General features: G+C 41.1%; 1 protein-coding gene across 2 annotated transcripts; it reads right to left on the bottom strand.

The window, feature by feature from the left end:
* Positions 1–4,196: 4,196 nt before the first annotated feature.
* On the bottom strand, positions 4,197–13,140 carry LOC116320375 (ras-related protein ORAB-1-like). Of its 2 annotated transcripts, XM_031739982.2 has the most exons (7): positions 12,730–13,140; positions 8,038–8,110; positions 6,946–7,041; positions 6,310–6,405; positions 5,781–5,912; positions 5,022–5,270; positions 4,197–4,876 (listed from the first exon to the last, which is right to left on the bottom strand). In XM_031739982.2, the coding sequence occupies exons 1-6, from the start codon at positions 12,741–12,743 to the stop codon at positions 5,070–5,072; spliced, it is 612 nt and encodes a 203-aa protein (XP_031595842.1). In that variant the 5' UTR covers positions 12,744–13,140; the 3' UTR covers positions 4,197–4,876; positions 5,022–5,069. The 2 variants fall into 2 exon arrangements, with proteins under 2 accessions (XP_031595842.1, XP_031595833.1); XM_031739973.2 differs by having other exon boundaries at positions 4,385–5,270; positions 12,730–13,139.
* Positions 13,141–17,407: the final 4,267 nt, after the last annotated feature.

The raw sequence follows: 17,407 nt of genomic DNA, 5'->3' as shown, positions 1-17,407 counted from the left end.
AAGATAATAACATTTTGGTTCACATTAATCGAAACGTAGCAAAAAAAAAAATGTAATTAATTAATTAATTAACTAATAATTAAAAGGTTGTCTGATTTATACATTACAGAATATCGTATGTATAGACAAAACTATTTTAAGAGGATGGTCACCCCTCTGAGTGGAAAGATGTTTTATAACTGATGTGATTTTTCCCGCGAATGTAAGGCTGTGCAGTGAGCAAATGACAAAAAAAAACCCCTCTCTCTCAGTCGGGAAACTAGACGGTTGCTTGTTTGCTGGCACCAGCTGTTTTTTATTAATAGTTTTAATCCCTCAGACTCAGGATTAAATAGAAGCCTTCAACAGTAATGATGGGAAATATTTTCTGCAGAATAACTATTTATTTTGGATACAACCTGTCCATAATACATTGTGTAGTGAAGTATCTTCATAGTGTTTTAGCTATTCTTTTGCAAATGGAATGGTTTGCAAAAATATCCTCCACAACCTGTTGAAGCCGCTATGGTTGCCTGACATCCAAAACCAGGCCTCCCTACGCCTGGTTCTGCTTGAGGTTTCTTCCTTTTAAAAGGGATTTTTTTTTTCCCTTCCAAGGAAAAGCACTTGCTCACCTGGGTCGTCTGATTGTAGGGTCCTAACCTTACAATAGAAACCACCTTGAGGCAACTGTTACTGTGACTTGTCACTATATAAATAAAATTGAATTTAAAAATTGAATAGTTGTATGAAACCAGTGACTTCAAGAATCAGGATTGGCCGCCCTTCAGTTAGCCATTCAAGGTGTGTGTCATACATTAGCAGCTGGTTCATTTGTGCTTTCTTTAGCCAGTAGGTGTGAATCATGTCAGGACATGATATGATTTATACTCATTTATACTCACTGCAATGCAAATAGTTATAATTCTGAACAGCCCTCAACTGTTTGTATGACCAGCACCTTTTTATTAATGGTTAAGAGCATGAAAGTTATGTCTCTGACTAATTCATGCTGCAGACTTCAGATAAGTGACACAACCATGTAATATATACTCATTATTGATGAGCTCGGTATAAAACAGCAGTCCACGTGTAAATATTCAGCTACCCCAGGCTGTGTTGTTTTGCAGCCATACTGAAGTGGACAGTAGCTTTCAACACCATTCTTCCCTCGGTTCTGAAGGACAAGCTGGAGAACTCGGGAGTGGACCATCACCTCACAGCATGGATACTGGACTACCTCACCGACCGACCACAGTATGTGAGGACTCAGGGCTGTGTGTCGGACAGGGTCGTCTGCAGTACGGGGGCCCCACAGGGAACGGTTCTGGCTCCGTTCCTCTTCACCATCTACACTGCAGACTTCTCCCACAACTCCACCCAGTGCTTCCTGCAGAAGTTCTCTGATGACTCTCCAATAGTCGGCCTTATCACTGATGGGGACGACAAGGAGTACAGAGGACTGACCCAAGACTTTGTGGACTGGTGCCAGCTGAACTACCTCCAGATCAATGCCAGTAAAACCAAGGAGCTGGTGGTAGACTTCCATGAGGCACAAACATCCTCCACTGCAACCACTGAACATCCAAGGTATGGACATTGAGGCTGTGGACAGCTACAGGTACCTTGGTGTTCATCTGAACAACAAACTGGACTGGACTCATAACTCAGGACGCCCTCTACAGGAAAGGGCAGAGCAGGCTGTACCTGCTGCTATGGAGACTCAGGTCGTTTGGAGTGGAGGGCCCACTCCTGAAGACCTTCTATGACTCTGTGGTGGCCTCTGCCATCTTCTATGGTGTGGTCTGCTGGGGCGGCAACATCTCCGCCGGGGACAGGAAGAGACTGAACAGGCTGATCCGCAGGGCCAGCTCTGTTCTAGGATGCCCTCTGGACCCAGTGGAGGTGGTGAGTGACAGGAGAATGGTGGCTAAGCTGTCATCCCTGATGGACAACATCTCCCACCCCATGCATGAGACTGTGACAGCACTGAGCAGCTCCTTCAGTGGCAGGCTGCGGCACCCACGGTGTGGGACGGAGAGATTTCGCAGGTCTTTCCTCCCCACTGCTGTCAGACTCCACAACAAAGACTTCAACTGATCAAACACACACATCCACACATGTGCAATAAGACTAAGTGCAATACTCCTTTCTGGCATCGTTGTATTTTTACTCAGTTGTATATAGCATTTGTATTCTATTTTTATCTTATTGTATATTTTATTCTACTGTATATAGTATTTTATTTTATTTTATTCTATTCTGTACAGTTGTGTACTGTATTTATTCTTATTGTATTCTAATTTTTGCTTCATAACTTTTGCACTGTCCACTTCCTGCTGTGACAAAACAAATTTCCCACGTGTGGGACTAATAAAGGTTATCTTATGTTTAACATTCACACAAAATCGCAGCATACAAAGATTGCTGGATGAACACAGCAACTAAATCCCAAACATAATTCACTTCATCTATCAGTGGCGGCTGCAAATATAGGCGTTTTAATTAAAACATGTTTAGCCATTACATATAATTATACCTGGTGACACTGCTCCTGTGTAAATAAGCAGCTGATAAATGAACTTTGGTCCTTGAAGGTCTGACAGTTTGTGACTAGAGGCTTTAATCTGCATTGCTGCAGGATTTAGACCTGAACTAAACTTTCAGAGATTTACAGAAATCAGCAGACTAAATTCTGAGAATTTAGAGAACCATTTTTAGTTTTTATCTCCTACTACTGTAATTATCCTTTTCTCATTTTCTTGTTTTTAACCTTGGTTACTTTTGTTCATTTTTCTTCCATTTATCTTATTCTTTCATCTGGATTATATTTTGTTCATTCCCATTGTGCTTTTGAAATCCAGCTATTTCCCTCTTCATGTAAACTAGCAGTCAAAAGTTTGGACAACACCTTTTTCTTTATTTTTACTACTTTGTACATTGTAGATACATACTGACGAAATCAGCTATATGAAGCAAGATACATGGAATTATGTATCAAAGAAAAAATGGATAAATAACTAAATAGATAGAAATATGTTTTATATTTTAGATTCCTGAAAGTAGCCACACTTTGCTTTGTTGACAGCGCTGCAAACCCTTTGCCTTCTCCCAATGAACTTCCTGATGTAGTCACCTGACATGGTTTCACTTCACAGGTGTGCCTGTCAGGGTTCATTTGTGGAATTTCTTGCCTTCTTAATGGAGTTGGGATTATCAGTTATGTTGTGCAGAAGTCGGGTTGGTACACAACTGACAGGTTGAGAGATTCAATCAGCTAAGTAAAGAGAAACAACAGTCCATCATGACTTTAACTGAAGGTCAGTCAGTCCTAAAAATTGCTAAAACTCTGAATGTGTCCCCAAGTGCAGTTGCAATACCCATCAAACACTAATAGCAAATAGCTGCTAAGCTATTTGACCATAAAACCACGACTAAGGAAAAGCAACTAGCAGAAGAGATTTGTTTGGGCCAAGAAACACAAGGAGTGGACATTAGACCAGTGGAAATCTGTGCTTTGGTCTGATGAGTCCTGGCCTCCACAGTCACCTGACCTAAACCCAATGGAGATGGTTTGGGATGAGATGGACCGCAGAGTGAAGGCAAAAGGACCAACAAGTGCTCAGCATCTGTGAGAACTCCTTCAAGACTGTTGGAAAACCATTTCAGGTGACGACCTCATGAAGCTCATGGAGAGAATGCCCAGAGTGTGAAAAGCAGTAATCAAAGCAAAGGGTGGATATTTGGAACAATCTACAATATGAAACATGTTGAGGTATTTCACACTTTTCTGTTTACATAATTCCATCTGTGTTCATTCATAGTTTTGATGCCTTCAGTGAGAATCTACAATGTAAATAGTCATGAAAATAAAGAAAAAACATTTAATGAGAAAGTGTGTCCAAACCTTTGACTGAGAGTGTATATTATCTTGGATTTTTCTCACCCCCCCTCCAGAGGGGCAGCTGAACCACAGTTGAGTCTGCAGATATTGCAAAGTCTGATCAGAAAGGCCTCAGTGTTCTTTTCTTTGCCGAGTATTTAAAATGACATGTTTTAGGGTTCAAATGCTTCAGCTCAGCTAATATTAACTGATGCTCCAGGGGTTCAGGCTACAGGTTATTTCAGGACAGCAAGTGGAATTCCTTACACTTTATGTGCATCCAGCGACACACACAATGACCATCGTGTTGTGACTTCTTCTTATCCAGAGTTTGTTTCAAACTGAATCCAGTCGCCTTTATTATGAAAAGAACATTGTATTTTATATATGCAACTCAGTGTTCAGTATTGTGGTTAGACGCAGAAATTTGCAGACCCTGTGTTATCTGACAGCGGATATGCCATAAAACTTAAATAAATACACTTTTTTTTTTACATCTTACTAAAACTCCCAGACACATCCTCCCATTTCATACAGTCCAGTAATACAATATTTATTTTCAATTTAAGTGTTACATTTTGAGCAACCAACTTACAGTTGTCTTCAGCCACAAATTTAATGCAGAGAAAGTGAAAACTGTTTCAATAATGGTTGGAACAAAACAGAACCAAATCTGATTTTACAGATATATACATAATGTTTATGTACATATACTGTTACACTACACTAAAGATGCTTAACAGTTGAGACACTGTTGTGCAGAGGTTTGTGAGAAAACCTGGAAAAAAACCAACAAAAAACAAAACAAACACCTTTGTATCGCAACAGACAAATTGTGTAAAAGAATGAAAAATTATCACTGAAGGAAGAGAAACAGAAAAGGTCGGTACAAACAGAAACCTTAATCATGTATCAACTTTGCTGTAGGAATGCAGAGAAAAAGACACGTCCACCCACACTGCTGTCATGAACTTGTATTCAGGTGACCAAATAAGAGAGAGTAGTCTCACAGCTCTGAAAGGGGGAATGATGGGGATCTTTAGAATTTGTTGTCAATAACTAGACAGTATGACAACAATTATGCACTTTTTGTTTTCTGGTAGTGTGGCTACATTATATACAGTACAAATACAGGCAACTTCATCTTGTTCTCACATACCAATTTTTTTTTCTCTTGGGGAGGGGGTTAAACAAAGTGGTTCCTTTCTCAGCAGCATCCACCTGATGAAGTCTTGACAGTAGTGCCTGGAGTCAGCTTGACATTGGGCTTTTCCCCTCCTCCGGCTGTGGCCCCAGGGCCCATCCTCTTCTTGATTTCAGCAGCCATGGTCATGAAGGCCTGCTCCACATTTGTGGCGTTCTTTGCACTGGTTTCCAAAAAGGGGATTCCCAAAGAGTCTGCAAATTCCTGGATACACCAAAAAGACAGATGACAGAGTTAGAGTCACTTACCTAAGAAAGTAGTGTGTGTGTCATTTATACATATATGTATATGACTGACACACACACACACACACACACACACACACACACACACACACACATACACACACCTGCTCTGCCTGTCAGGTGTCAAGCACACTTTATGCAATGACTGATTATGGGTCTGAAGGTAAGGTGGTTTGCCTGTTATCTCTGTGCACCATTAATGTAAACTATGACCCCAGGGGTTTAACCACGTTTCAGGGAAACCCTTATAAGTCACTTATTCATTTGGGATTTTGTTTATGCAGCTAAAAGCACCCAAACTACTTCGCTAAGGTTCACAGAGACAGTTCCGACCAAGGGCTCTCTGAAGTGCATTTCTCATTAGAGCCTTACCTTAATGGTAATCTTAAATAAGTAGTCATTCAATGAATGACCTGTATGTTACACTAACCTCAAGACGGTATTGGCAAGCTACGTGAGGAAACTTTACCTTTGCTGTTGTGTAGTCCACCACTTTCTTTGTCGTCAGGTCACACTTGTTCCCAACCAGTAGCTTGTTGACATTTTCACTGGCGTAGCGGTCAATCTCCTGGAGCCATTGTTTGACATTATTGAATGACTCCTGGGACAAGAAACAGATAAACCTGAGCAGTGAGGTTTGAACTTTGAACATTAGACAGAAGATAGGGATCTATTCACAGGCAACATGATTTCAACTTAGCCAGTCATCAAATGTGTATCAAAGAGGAATGCTTTCTCATTTCTCTGAGGACAGCGTGGCTACACTATATACTCTGATTAACCCCATCTTTAATGACATTCAGCTCATGAAATGGAAACACAGTGGTTGGCTTATTTCTTTGGACCTCAGGAACCCAGAAACAAACCAGTCAGATTGTGTTTTGTCATTTAGACAGTAGGATGATTAAACGTAATAGTTTATTCTAGGCAAATTATCATGTGCTGTTGAAAAACATGCAATTGTATTGCATGTGTGAATTATCTGTCGTTTGACTGACCTGATCTGTAACATCATACACTACGATGATACCATGAGCACCTCTGTAGTAGCTGGACGTGATTGTACGAAACCTTTCCTGTCCCGCTGTATCCCACTGTGAAAGGATAAAGAGTATCCGGTTGATAACTGACTTTGCATGAACACAGACACAGAGAACACACAAAATAACAATACAATTATCTCTACACTGAAGCACTCACTGGACAAGAATTTGTAATAGCAACAAAAATACAAGAATACAAGCTTCCTGAGTTGTTAGGTCATCCACTCTTCATGTGGTTTGTAATTAAAGTTGCCATGTTCTTGTTTTTCCTTCTTGTGAGTATGCATGCACAAAATGAAATGAAAAATAGTGTGTTTGTTCCTAATATAGATTTTTCCACTGTTGTCAGTAATCTAAAAAAGTACTGGGCAGCAGCTTGGAAACAAGACGTACCGGGTAAGTTGGACTAAAGAATGCACCGTCTTTCATACGATAAGAAAATAATAGGAAATTAACACACAGTTATGGCAGACTAATCTCTTAATGTTTCTTGTTGCACAAATTTCCAAACACAGACATGAAAATGAACTGAAAGATGGTGACTGAAGGACATGAACATAAGACACCTTTGTGTAGCAGGAGAGTACTTACAATCTGAAGTTTAATGGTCTTTCCATCTAATTCTATAGTTCGTATTTTGAAATCCACACCAATAGTGCTTATGTAACTTTCTGTGTATGTGTCATCCTGCCAAAAGAGACAAAGTTAATTAGATAATTCATACATCTTGGTCACTTTGTGCTTCACACATATATACACACCCATCCGTGGCTACTAACTCTAGGAAATAGTAGCCAAGGCGGGGCTGCTCAATTATGGCAAAAATCATAACTTGTTACTTGAGGCAATATTAGGATCACAATGAACAAACAAGACTTTCGTAGTAGGACAGAGGAAGCTCAGGTGTCCCAGTTTTAGACTGGAACATAAACACAGCTTACATTTTCAAAACCTTACACAGGCATGTGATGTGATCTGTGTGTATCAGGGGAATGGTGCACACAGGCTGAAGGTTTTGTAGTGAGAGAAATGTTACTTGTAGTCTTTGACATTTGCATGCATGGAGGAATTTCTGAGTCGTGAAGCTGAAGTTACTAAATTGTGCATAAACAGGTTGAAAGTACACATTTGTAAAAAAGTTTTATATGTGGTCAAAACACTTTGTGTTTGTGTACGAATTGGAACACTCACTTGTGAGTCCTCAAAAGTTACACACAAGTCAGTGTACACATGTGTAATCTTAGTTTATGTTTGTGGCTCATTTAGTGTGTGTTTGTAACACTTCTGAGGTAAATTTCTCCCCATAAGAAAAGGTTGCTAAATTTATCAACTAAAACCAGAGTTATAATCAATATGAATTCATCACATTCACTTTTTCATTCACTTTTTTATTTTTAGAAACGCTGGAAGCCAAAATCGTAACTTTGAGTAATGATTGCTCTACCCTAAAACTGCAGCATGTTACAATGAATGTTACAAACAAGACAGTTGTTTTCATTTTTAAATAAATACTTTTAAGAAACTGCAATAAGTTAATAAAACTACTATTGTGCAGAATGATTTAAGATTGTCCAAGTGAAAACATTTTTCAAAGGACTGCATGAAACCACTGTGACACTGAGACAGTTTAAATCACATGGACTTAAAGAAACACCCTTTATTTGCTATTGGGGCAAAACTTACTGCAAATCGAAGAAGAAGGCAGGACTTTCCAACACCAGAGTCACCAATCAGGAGTAGCTTGAATAAATAGTCACTGTAAGGGAAGGGCACAAATAAAACCTCTAGTTTGAAGATATTATTCATGCTGCCATAGTAAGGAAACACACAAGAACCATTCAGGATATCATGCTTCTTATTCATAAGGTTGCTCTGACCAATACTTCAGTGTCAGTTTCAGTTCCATCTAAACATCTTCTTAGATGAAAGGTTACATTTTATGAGCAAAGGGAAACAAACAAACAAACAAACAAACATACATGACAAGCAGCCCTGCTGAACTCACCCACATTTACAGAAGTAAGCGTGCTAACGCCTCTTCTCCATTAGTACCAACTCAGCTCGACTTAACTCGGTTTTAGGGTTTTCCTTTAGGTGCTAGGTTTTAGTTTTAGTTTCTACTCAACTGGGGTTCAAAGTGAACCAAGTCAACTTGAAAATGTGATGCCGACAGACTGTGTGCCACCGACTGGCCGATCACTGGTGTCATTCAATGAAACCACCTGTGGCGGGACGTGGTTTGCGATGCTGCTGCAGGTGCAATGGAAGCACCTGGGTGGCATCTGCAATCACGCCTCAGCCGGCTTAAAAGTTTGGAGTTTTGAGTCAACGTTGTTGTTATTTTGAGCCTGCAACGGGAGCGCTGCAGCTGCGTGTGTTTAGCAACCGTAACCGTGGGTTAATAAAGATGATCAAAATGCCACTGGGTCTATCATGCATGTTTACAGTGGTGCTGAAACCCAGGATGGGGGGCACAGCAGACCCACAACTGGGCCGGCAAGGCGAGGAGCTGGCCTGAATCGTGGCCGAACTGGCGGCCACCAAACGGGAGCAGGCGACCCGCAGGAAGAACCAGATTGAGCTCAACTTGCGGTGAGCTGCTTGCAGAAGATGGGGGCCTGGCTGCCCAGCTCCGGTCCTGGCTGGCACCACCACAAACCCTACCAGTGTGCTCTGACGGCGCGGGAGTGGAGGAGATCCGGTCGGATCCGGCGCCTGTGCCAGCCCCAAGGGTGCGACCAGCCAGCACGCAGCCTGCAGCAGCGCCCGTTCCCACCCCTTGCGTGGGAGCCGTTGGGGCTCGGCAGTGGCCAGTGCCCATTCCTGCGCCCCGGAAGAAGGCTGAGGAGCAACCGTGGGGCCAACCAACTCAGCCCGAGCCGGAGTGCAGAGCACCAGAAGCGCCATGGGAGGAGCTGGGAGTGACGGAAACGCCGCGCGGGGAGCTGCTCCAACCGGGAGAGGCAGTGGCGGAGGCGCCGTGGGAGGAGACTGAGGTGCCCGTGCCAGGGGAGTCTGCGCAACCTAAGCCCGAGGTCGGCAGGCTGAGTAGACCGGTGTCAAGCATGCTGGTGTGGTGCGGTGTGCTTGATGCCTGCCCAGCTGCCCGTGAGCCCCGGCTCACTGCCACGCCTGCTGCACCGCTGCTTGCCACATGGGTGGCCCCCGGTCCAGCTCCGGGGCTGCCGTTGGATACGTGGGCGACCCCCGGACCTACCTCAGCACCAGCGCCACTGGATGCGTGGGTGGCCACCAGAACGGACATCTCCCTGTCTCTGGGTAGATCCCCGGCCTCAGTCAGGCGATGGGGGTGTGTGGCGAGGCGTGGTTTGTGATGCTGCTGCAGGTGTGATGGACGCACCTGCGTGGCATCTGCAATCACGCCTTGCCGGCTTAAAAGTTTGGAGTTTGGAGTTAACGTTGTTGTTATGTTGAGCTGGCAGCGGTAGAGCTGCAGCTGCGTGTGTTTAGGAACCATAACCGTGGGTTAATAAAGATGGTCAAAACGCCACTGGGTCTATCATGCATGTTTACACCACCATTTTTGAAACCCAGCAATGAGAGACATGGCTGCACAAAAAGCCATACACCGAGCATCAGGTATATCATCGCCTCAACATCCTCAACTGTGTTGTGTTATTGCCACATACAAATTACGTCATGGGGCTGCGTTGCTTTAACAACCCCACACACACTGAGATGGTGTTCATTTGTAATGGTAAATGAGTGAAACCGAGTAGTGTAGCGTCAAGTAGGTACTAGTGGAAGAAGTACATCTAACTGTGTGACTTAACACATGAAGCCAACTCTCAGGATCGATAAATGGACTGGTTCTTAGATAGCTCTTTCTACTTTACCTGGGCTCTATACAACATTCCTCATTCACACAAGCACTTTTTTATATGCAAATGCTTTCACACACATTCACACTTTGACAGATGCATTGAAAAGCAACTTGGGCTTAGTATCTTGGCACAGCCAGTCATCGAACCACCCTGTGTGAAGTTAACTGTGGAGAGTGGGTAACAGACTCTCCATTTTCATTCGCCAACAGGCCAGCTGAGGCACAGGACAAACTACATACTATGGGTAGAGAATTCAACCCTTATCAACCAAATGAATCACCTTAAAAATGCAACAAAGGCAGGTTTGAAATCAAACTTTAAACTTCAGGCTTCAGTTTTTTTTTTGTTTCACCCATTTTAACAGAGACTCTCCAGTACCCTTCTTATACAGCACCAAATCACAAAAACAGTCCCCCAGGGTGTTTTATACTGCAAGCTAAAGACTCTCAATAACACAGAAAAAACCATCACAATCAGACAACCCCCTATGAGTAAGCACTTGACGACAGCGGGGAGAAAAATCTTCCTTTTAACAGGAAGAAACCTCCAGCAGAATCAGGATGAGGGAGGGGCGGCCATCTGTCAAGAGTGATTAGAGGAGAGGGCAGGAAGCCACTAGAAAAAGATATTCAAAAAGGGCCTATGTCTTATGTATCTATATACTAAGAAACTAAAAGAAGACGTTGGGTATGGGTGTGCTGCAACATTTATATCAAGTCAGGCATTAATTTTGTCAAACCAATAAATGTACTTTAAAAAAACAAAACACAACAAAACATTAGGTCTGTGCCATCTTGCCCACTTACAGGGGTACAGGTTTACCAGCTAAAGCTGTACTCTCCAAGTATCATCACATTTCCCTAAAGTCCCAAACAAACAGTTTGTTAGCATGATTAAAGTTATTAATGTATTCTTTTACTACTTTTCAGATTGCTTGTAACAACCGAACGTAAAGCAGTTACCCAGGGTGTAGCTGAAGAGCTGACGTTATATAGATCAGTGTTGAGAAATGCTCTTAACGGCTAAATTAGCTCATTTCTGAAATAAAATTTCTAATAATTTTCAATTATTATTTTCAATCTGTGGATTGTTGATGAGACACTTGCATTGGAACATAAAATTTAGCAAAGTTATTAACAATTAATAATTTACCAGTGAATAAAATCAATAATAACCACAGTCAGTCTGTCAAACAATTAGTAAACTTTTTGATATTTCATGAACAGCAACAGCAAAGCATAAATGCACAACTTTATTCTCTCAGTCAGTTTTATCCTGCTTTTGAAGACTTTCTCAGTTCTTTACTTTCTCATTGTAATAAATTCCAATCATTCCCTCTTCGTTAAGCCTGTGACTATGAACAATGGTGGTTCCTGTGAAAGGCTAACTGCCCTGCTCAACACAACTCTGGCAGCAAACTGACCAGAAAAAAGAATATGAAAAACTTTTGGGTTCAAACTATTAACTCCCATTACAATCAGTCTCCTTGCTTAAAAGAGTCAAACTGTGTAATTTAGACCTTCCTAAAGTAGTTGCTTGACATTTTAACCAGAAAGTCTGTATTCATGCAAAGAATTTCAAGTTTTCTTGTAACCTGGGGTGAAGATAAATTCTTATCATTTTTAAACAAATGAGCTTGACCCAAATATCTAGCCTATAACAAGAAAGTGAATTACAAGATTAAGGAATCAACTGAGGTGTACATAGTTATTACTTAACTGTCACTTTGAAAACTATACTTTTAAAATATTTAATAGAAGCTCTGTGTAACACCTTATTAGAAAGAGGAAAATCTCTACAATCAGCCCATGTGAACATTTACAAATGAAAAATATAAGACTGATCCAAAGCTTAAGGAACTAATACTCAAAATTGCAGTGTGGAAGTCTGTCCTGTATCATGTGACCAACACATGACTGGGACTGTGAAAGGAGCGTTAAAGCACAACTAGGCTATAAGACTGAAAACTGACTCGTAGACATCAAAGACGAAAACCAACAATTTGCACGTAAACAGTGGATGCATTCTGCCACAGCACCTGCTGTATACAATAACCAGATCAGCAACAGGTCATGTATGCTAAGGTAAATTATTTAGGGAAACGTAATGACAAGTTGATAAATTTAGCAAAAATACGGGTGATGGCTCGATAATATAATTTTAACCAGATTAAAGAAGCTGTTAAGCATAACAAAGTTGTTACTTTTTCCTTCCTGCATCTGAAACACCGGGAACCAACACCAGAGTCTCTGCGGGTGCTGGCCTAACAGCTGGCTAGCACTGTGAATATCTATAAGACCACTGCTTCATGTGAACATAGACTGTTAAGAGTACAGTATCGGCCTGGACACACATGGACATTTCGGCTAGGGTCAGCTGATGTTCCTAGCTAACCTAGCTCAACTGCTAGGTTACAACTCAACATCAAGTTATTTGCCAACGCCAACTTACTTGTTAGCGGAGCGCTAGTCTTAGCTAGCTGACCAAAATGTAACACAACTTTATGTTTACGTGTAAGTATGATACTTACTATTCTGGATTCATTGTTGACTCGTTGAATAGTGTATCTCTTCAAGTAAATGTCCCCTTTATTTCTGTCTACAGATAAACAGCGTTCGTTACGACTAGCTTACTCTGGTTCCCAAACCAAAACCGGTTAGCTGTTTCTCAGTAAAAATCCAAAATGGCTGCAACTTCCACCAGGAAACAGCTAACATTAGCCAACTGTGTCAGCCGAGTCAGGGGTAACACAAATTACGAAACCCGCTTTCACGACCTATATTTCGTTTTACAGCGGTAACGCCAAGGTGAACAAACAGGTGATATGGGCAGACGTCTGGCTAACCGGCCTTTTCTCTCCCTCCAGCTGAGTATGTGTCGTTACCGCAACAGCGAACTGTCAAGCTCCGTAGGAGGGATTACATCATTTAGTGAAACGTGGCAAAGAGGAGTCAACCTGTGCACCGTGTCAAACTACAAGTGATACACAACTTCCGGGAAAATACTTCAGTATAAACCATAAACCTGGATGTTGAAGTATTTGTTTATTTACGAAGAACTTATAATATTTTATGGAGTCAATAGACAGTGACCGGTCATGTATGCTGCATTCCAGCAGCTTCGCACTCTGCACCAACGCGCAGTGCTACATGCCTTGGTTTGGTTTGGCATTGTGTTGACGGTATTATCTGATTATTCTGTTAAGTACAATGAAAGCAAAGAATAAAACGATCTATATAAGTTTATTTATAACGATATGATTCGCTCTTCCGGTCACATACCGATTTATTGTATTTAACTTGACAATAAAATCGACTGTATGTTTCTTTCTGCTGTTACGTCCCAGACAGCACATTTATTTTATTGTTTCTTGCAGACAAACGCAACAGTGCTATTATTGTAAATAAAATACGAGTTCTATATTAGAAGTTAATAAACAACCACAGAAAGAAGACTTCCTTTATTCCAGAAACTTCTGTCCTCCTGAGTTCATGAGTGTGTCACGAGTCATGGCTGTGTCATCACTTCGCGCTGAGGAAATACATGTGATTAAAAAGACTGGTGATCATGTCAGCACATGCAGTTAGGCTACGAAGAGTCACTTGTTTAAGTTACAAACGTTTTTCCACGAGCAATAAGTAAACACTGTGTGTTTTGCTTGATCGTTAAGACCAATCGCTACCGAAAGTATCCACGTCAGCTGTTTCAGTTCTCTAAATATTAAGGAAATGAGGTTCAGCGCTTCCTTTATTTCTTCTTTAATCATAGGATACAGTGAGCTATCCTTGATGAAAGGGGAGGAGAAAACGCAGTCCCATAGTTCATTGCGGCGCACACTCGTCATAATGAACAAAGTGGCGCAGATGATGTAAATATTTATTGTAACCGCATTTTCTATTTAACGCCATATCAACCTGTTGATATGTTATGATAAGATTTGTTAAACGCACAGCTGAACTCTGACCAGCACACTGCTGGAGTAAAAACTGGTTGTTGAATTGAAAGATTATGATCTATACACTGATAACACTGGTTTTGTATAATCAGTTTTCATTACAGCTGAGCTTTGCAGTCTTCAGGATTCATTTGTACGTCGTTACAGGTCAGTTAGAATAAGTAATAAATGGAAGGAAATTTGACCTCAGTCATAGAAATCCAAAACAGGGAGAAGGAAAATGAGTTACACAGCAGGTAAATATAAGAAAATACGATGTATTTAATTTTCTAGGCTATGGGGCAGATTGTCCCAATAAACAGTCCTAGTAGCAACTATCAGAATCACAAGAGGCATAAAACGTGATTTTTTTTTGTGTTAAATTTTGTGCAGTTTGCAGTATTGTGTGCAACAGACTTTGTCATTCACATTTGTGTGACTCATTTCAATATTCTCTTCCTGAAAGTTAAACTCTTACAAATACATGTGCCATAAGACCAGCCACAAAAATATCGTTCACAGCCGACAGTCTCTTCTCTTTCCTAAGTCCTTAGCAATTCTCCTACTCACTCTTCTTTGACCTTCCAGACGTTTTCATTGAGGCCAAGGAAAAGACGTTAGGAATAGGAAATGGGAAGTACTTCTGGAACGCACCCTCAGTGTTCTTTCTGATCTGGATCACATGTTCAGATTACTAAAGTTCTTCATATGATTTGTGCACTTTAATTGAACATGCCTTTGGAAAATAATATTACCAGGGACAGATTCTTTATTTAGGAGTGCTTTAGAGATTGTTGCATTAAAGAAACATGATACATTCATATGGACCAACCTCTATATAAAGTATAGCAGTAGGTTATCACATAAAATGGAAAAAGCAGTCACAGTTAACATTTACATTTACTTGACCCATGCCAGCTGTGCTCAGATTGGTGACCTGTCCACAGGGTACCTCATCTCTCAGCCTATGCTAGCTGGGTAGGCTCCAGCCCCCCCGTGACTCTCATAAGGATAAGTGGAAGAGATGGATGATCGACACCATTTTGTGTATTATGTTGATTGTTTTCATTTCTCCTTTCATAACGGCTAGTCTGATGCTAAAGGAGGCAATAAAGGAAGCACTGGTGCGCCTTTCATTAGTAATTAGAGAACTGGAATAGCTTTTTTTATGGTCCCCAAGCAGATGGTCACTGGTCATGGCAGATGAACGCCTCCTCCCTGAGCCTGTTTCTTCCAGGGAGGTTTCTTCCTGTTAAAAGGATGTTTTTCCTTCCCAATGTTGCCAAAGTGCTTTTTGGGGTGGGGGTCATATGTTGGGGTTTTCACCATTTTCTTTGTATTATGTCAGGGTCTTTACCGTACAATATAGAGTGCCTTGAGTCACCTTTTGTTGTGATTTGGAGCTATATGAACAAAATCGGTCAGTACTCTTGCTGCAACATTTTGGATCAACTGACGGCTTTTCAGGGAGTTTTTAGTCCAGCCGAAAAGTAATATATACATTAATTAATTTCTCATCATCACTCTGAGACAGGGCATTTCTCATTTTAGAGATGTTGCACAAATGGAAGAACGCAGTCTCAGATATTTGTTTAATATGTGCAATGAAGGACATGTCCTGGTCAAAAATGACTCCAAGTTTCCTCACAGTGTTACTGGAGGCCAAGGTAATGCCATTGTTACGACCTGGCTCAGAAACCACAACATAAAAAAGGAGATGAATACCAGAGTGTTAGTGAGAAGAGGTTTTATCTCAAAATGGAATACCAGGTTGGCTAAAATGACTAGTGCCACCAAGGCAAAGACAACTGAGCTCCCTGGGAAGCTTGCCTCAGGTATGCCTTTATCCACACCTGACTAGGTGTGGCCAATTAGCACCAGCTGAACACACTGAGCAGATTAGAGGCTGCAGAGGGACATAACAGCCATCCAGAGTAAGAATCTGGTTAGATACCATATTTCTAAGATGTTTAGGGTCGAGTACAATAACTTCAGTTTGATCTGAACTTAAAAGCAGAAAATTAGAAGTCATCCCAAAAGGCCATCCCTTTATAACTTTAAGACATTCCTGCAGTTTAATTAATTTGTGTGTGTTATCTGGCTTTAAGATAGAATAGATAATGTTGGGTATCATTTGCATAGCAGTGAAAATGAATCAGAGAGATAAGGTGACTCCACCATCAGCAGCCATAAGAAGATCAGTTTTCACCTTCACTAAAGCTGAACGGACAACAGTGGGTGAACTGGTCCTGACTGTTGTCTGTGCTTATGCGTTTATGACAGTTCAGAGTACATGACCTCATTGGAATCCTTGATGGTACTTTAGAGTGGAAATGTTGTCTTAGTGGGAGACTTCAGTTCTCATAATGGCAACGACAGTAAGACCTGCAGGGCCAGTGAGGTGAATGACCTGCCAGATCTGAACCAGAGCGGTGTTCTGTTCCTGGACTTCAGTGCAAACCACAGTTGTCCATAAGGAACAGCATTGTCTCATCAGATCTGTGGTCACCTTGATGCTTTGGAGGAAGTAATTGCCGAAGTTAACTATCAATTGGAGAAAAAGACTCTAAATAAATATTAATGGTATTGAAAGTCGCTCTACATGTTACATATATGAAATGGTCATTTTTTCTCTAATGGTTAAAATTTTATTTGTGAAGAAGTTCATGAAGTCATTACTAGTTAACGTTAAAGGGATGGTTGGCTCAGTAGAGCTCTGAATGCACGGAGCTTTAAAGAGGCATGTATATGTTTACTTATTTATTATTGTTCAATAAGTGACTCAAACCCAGGCAGATTGCCTTGTTTTCTGGGTTTTTGGTGGGATGTGTCTTTGTGCATAGCTAGAGCATAACAGGTGACCACATGACATGAAAAATACAGTACATGCACCAATAAAAACACTTGTTTCCATACCTCATATTTGACCTGCCTATGCTGTGATTGGACACTGTTTTTGCATTGACCTTTCAGCAAATGTTCAGATGCGCCAGGTGTTTTTACCTGTCAGGTCAATTATTTTTCTAAAGTGTACAAATGTTCTCAAGGTGAATGGCAGGAGATAAAACTAATGACAGTGAATGTAAATGTAAAGATTCACTGGATCCTAACAGTGATATTATTCTGACAGTAACACGACCTGGAAGTTCGAGCCTTTAGTAATATCATAAAATGGTCATATGTTCCTAATCTTGTTCAATAAAGTTTTTCATTAACTATAACTGTACAAAACGCATGAACTGGATGTAAATCTATCTGCAGACCTTTTTTAAAA

Source organism: Oreochromis aureus, linkage group 13 (genome assembly GCF_013358895.1).
Source record: "Oreochromis aureus strain Israel breed Guangdong linkage group 13, ZZ_aureus, whole genome shotgun sequence".
NCBI lineage: Eukaryota > Metazoa > Chordata > Actinopteri > Cichliformes > Cichlidae > Oreochromis > Oreochromis aureus.
Note: the sequence above shows the minus strand (reverse complement) of the source record. Positions and strands in the feature narration are given on the sequence as shown.

Bases quoted from the DNA above. Each gene is read 5' to 3' on its own strand.
- LOC116320375 (XM_031739982.2), bottom strand. The intron at 7,042-8,037 runs GTAAGTTTTGCC...CTCTTTTGGCAG, and splicing joins GCCTTCTTCTTCGATTTGCA to GATGACACATACACAGAAAG. The intron at 5,913-6,309 runs GTCAGTCAAACG...TTCTTGTCCCAG, and splicing joins TGTATGATGTTACAGATCAG to GAGTCATTCAATAATGTCAA.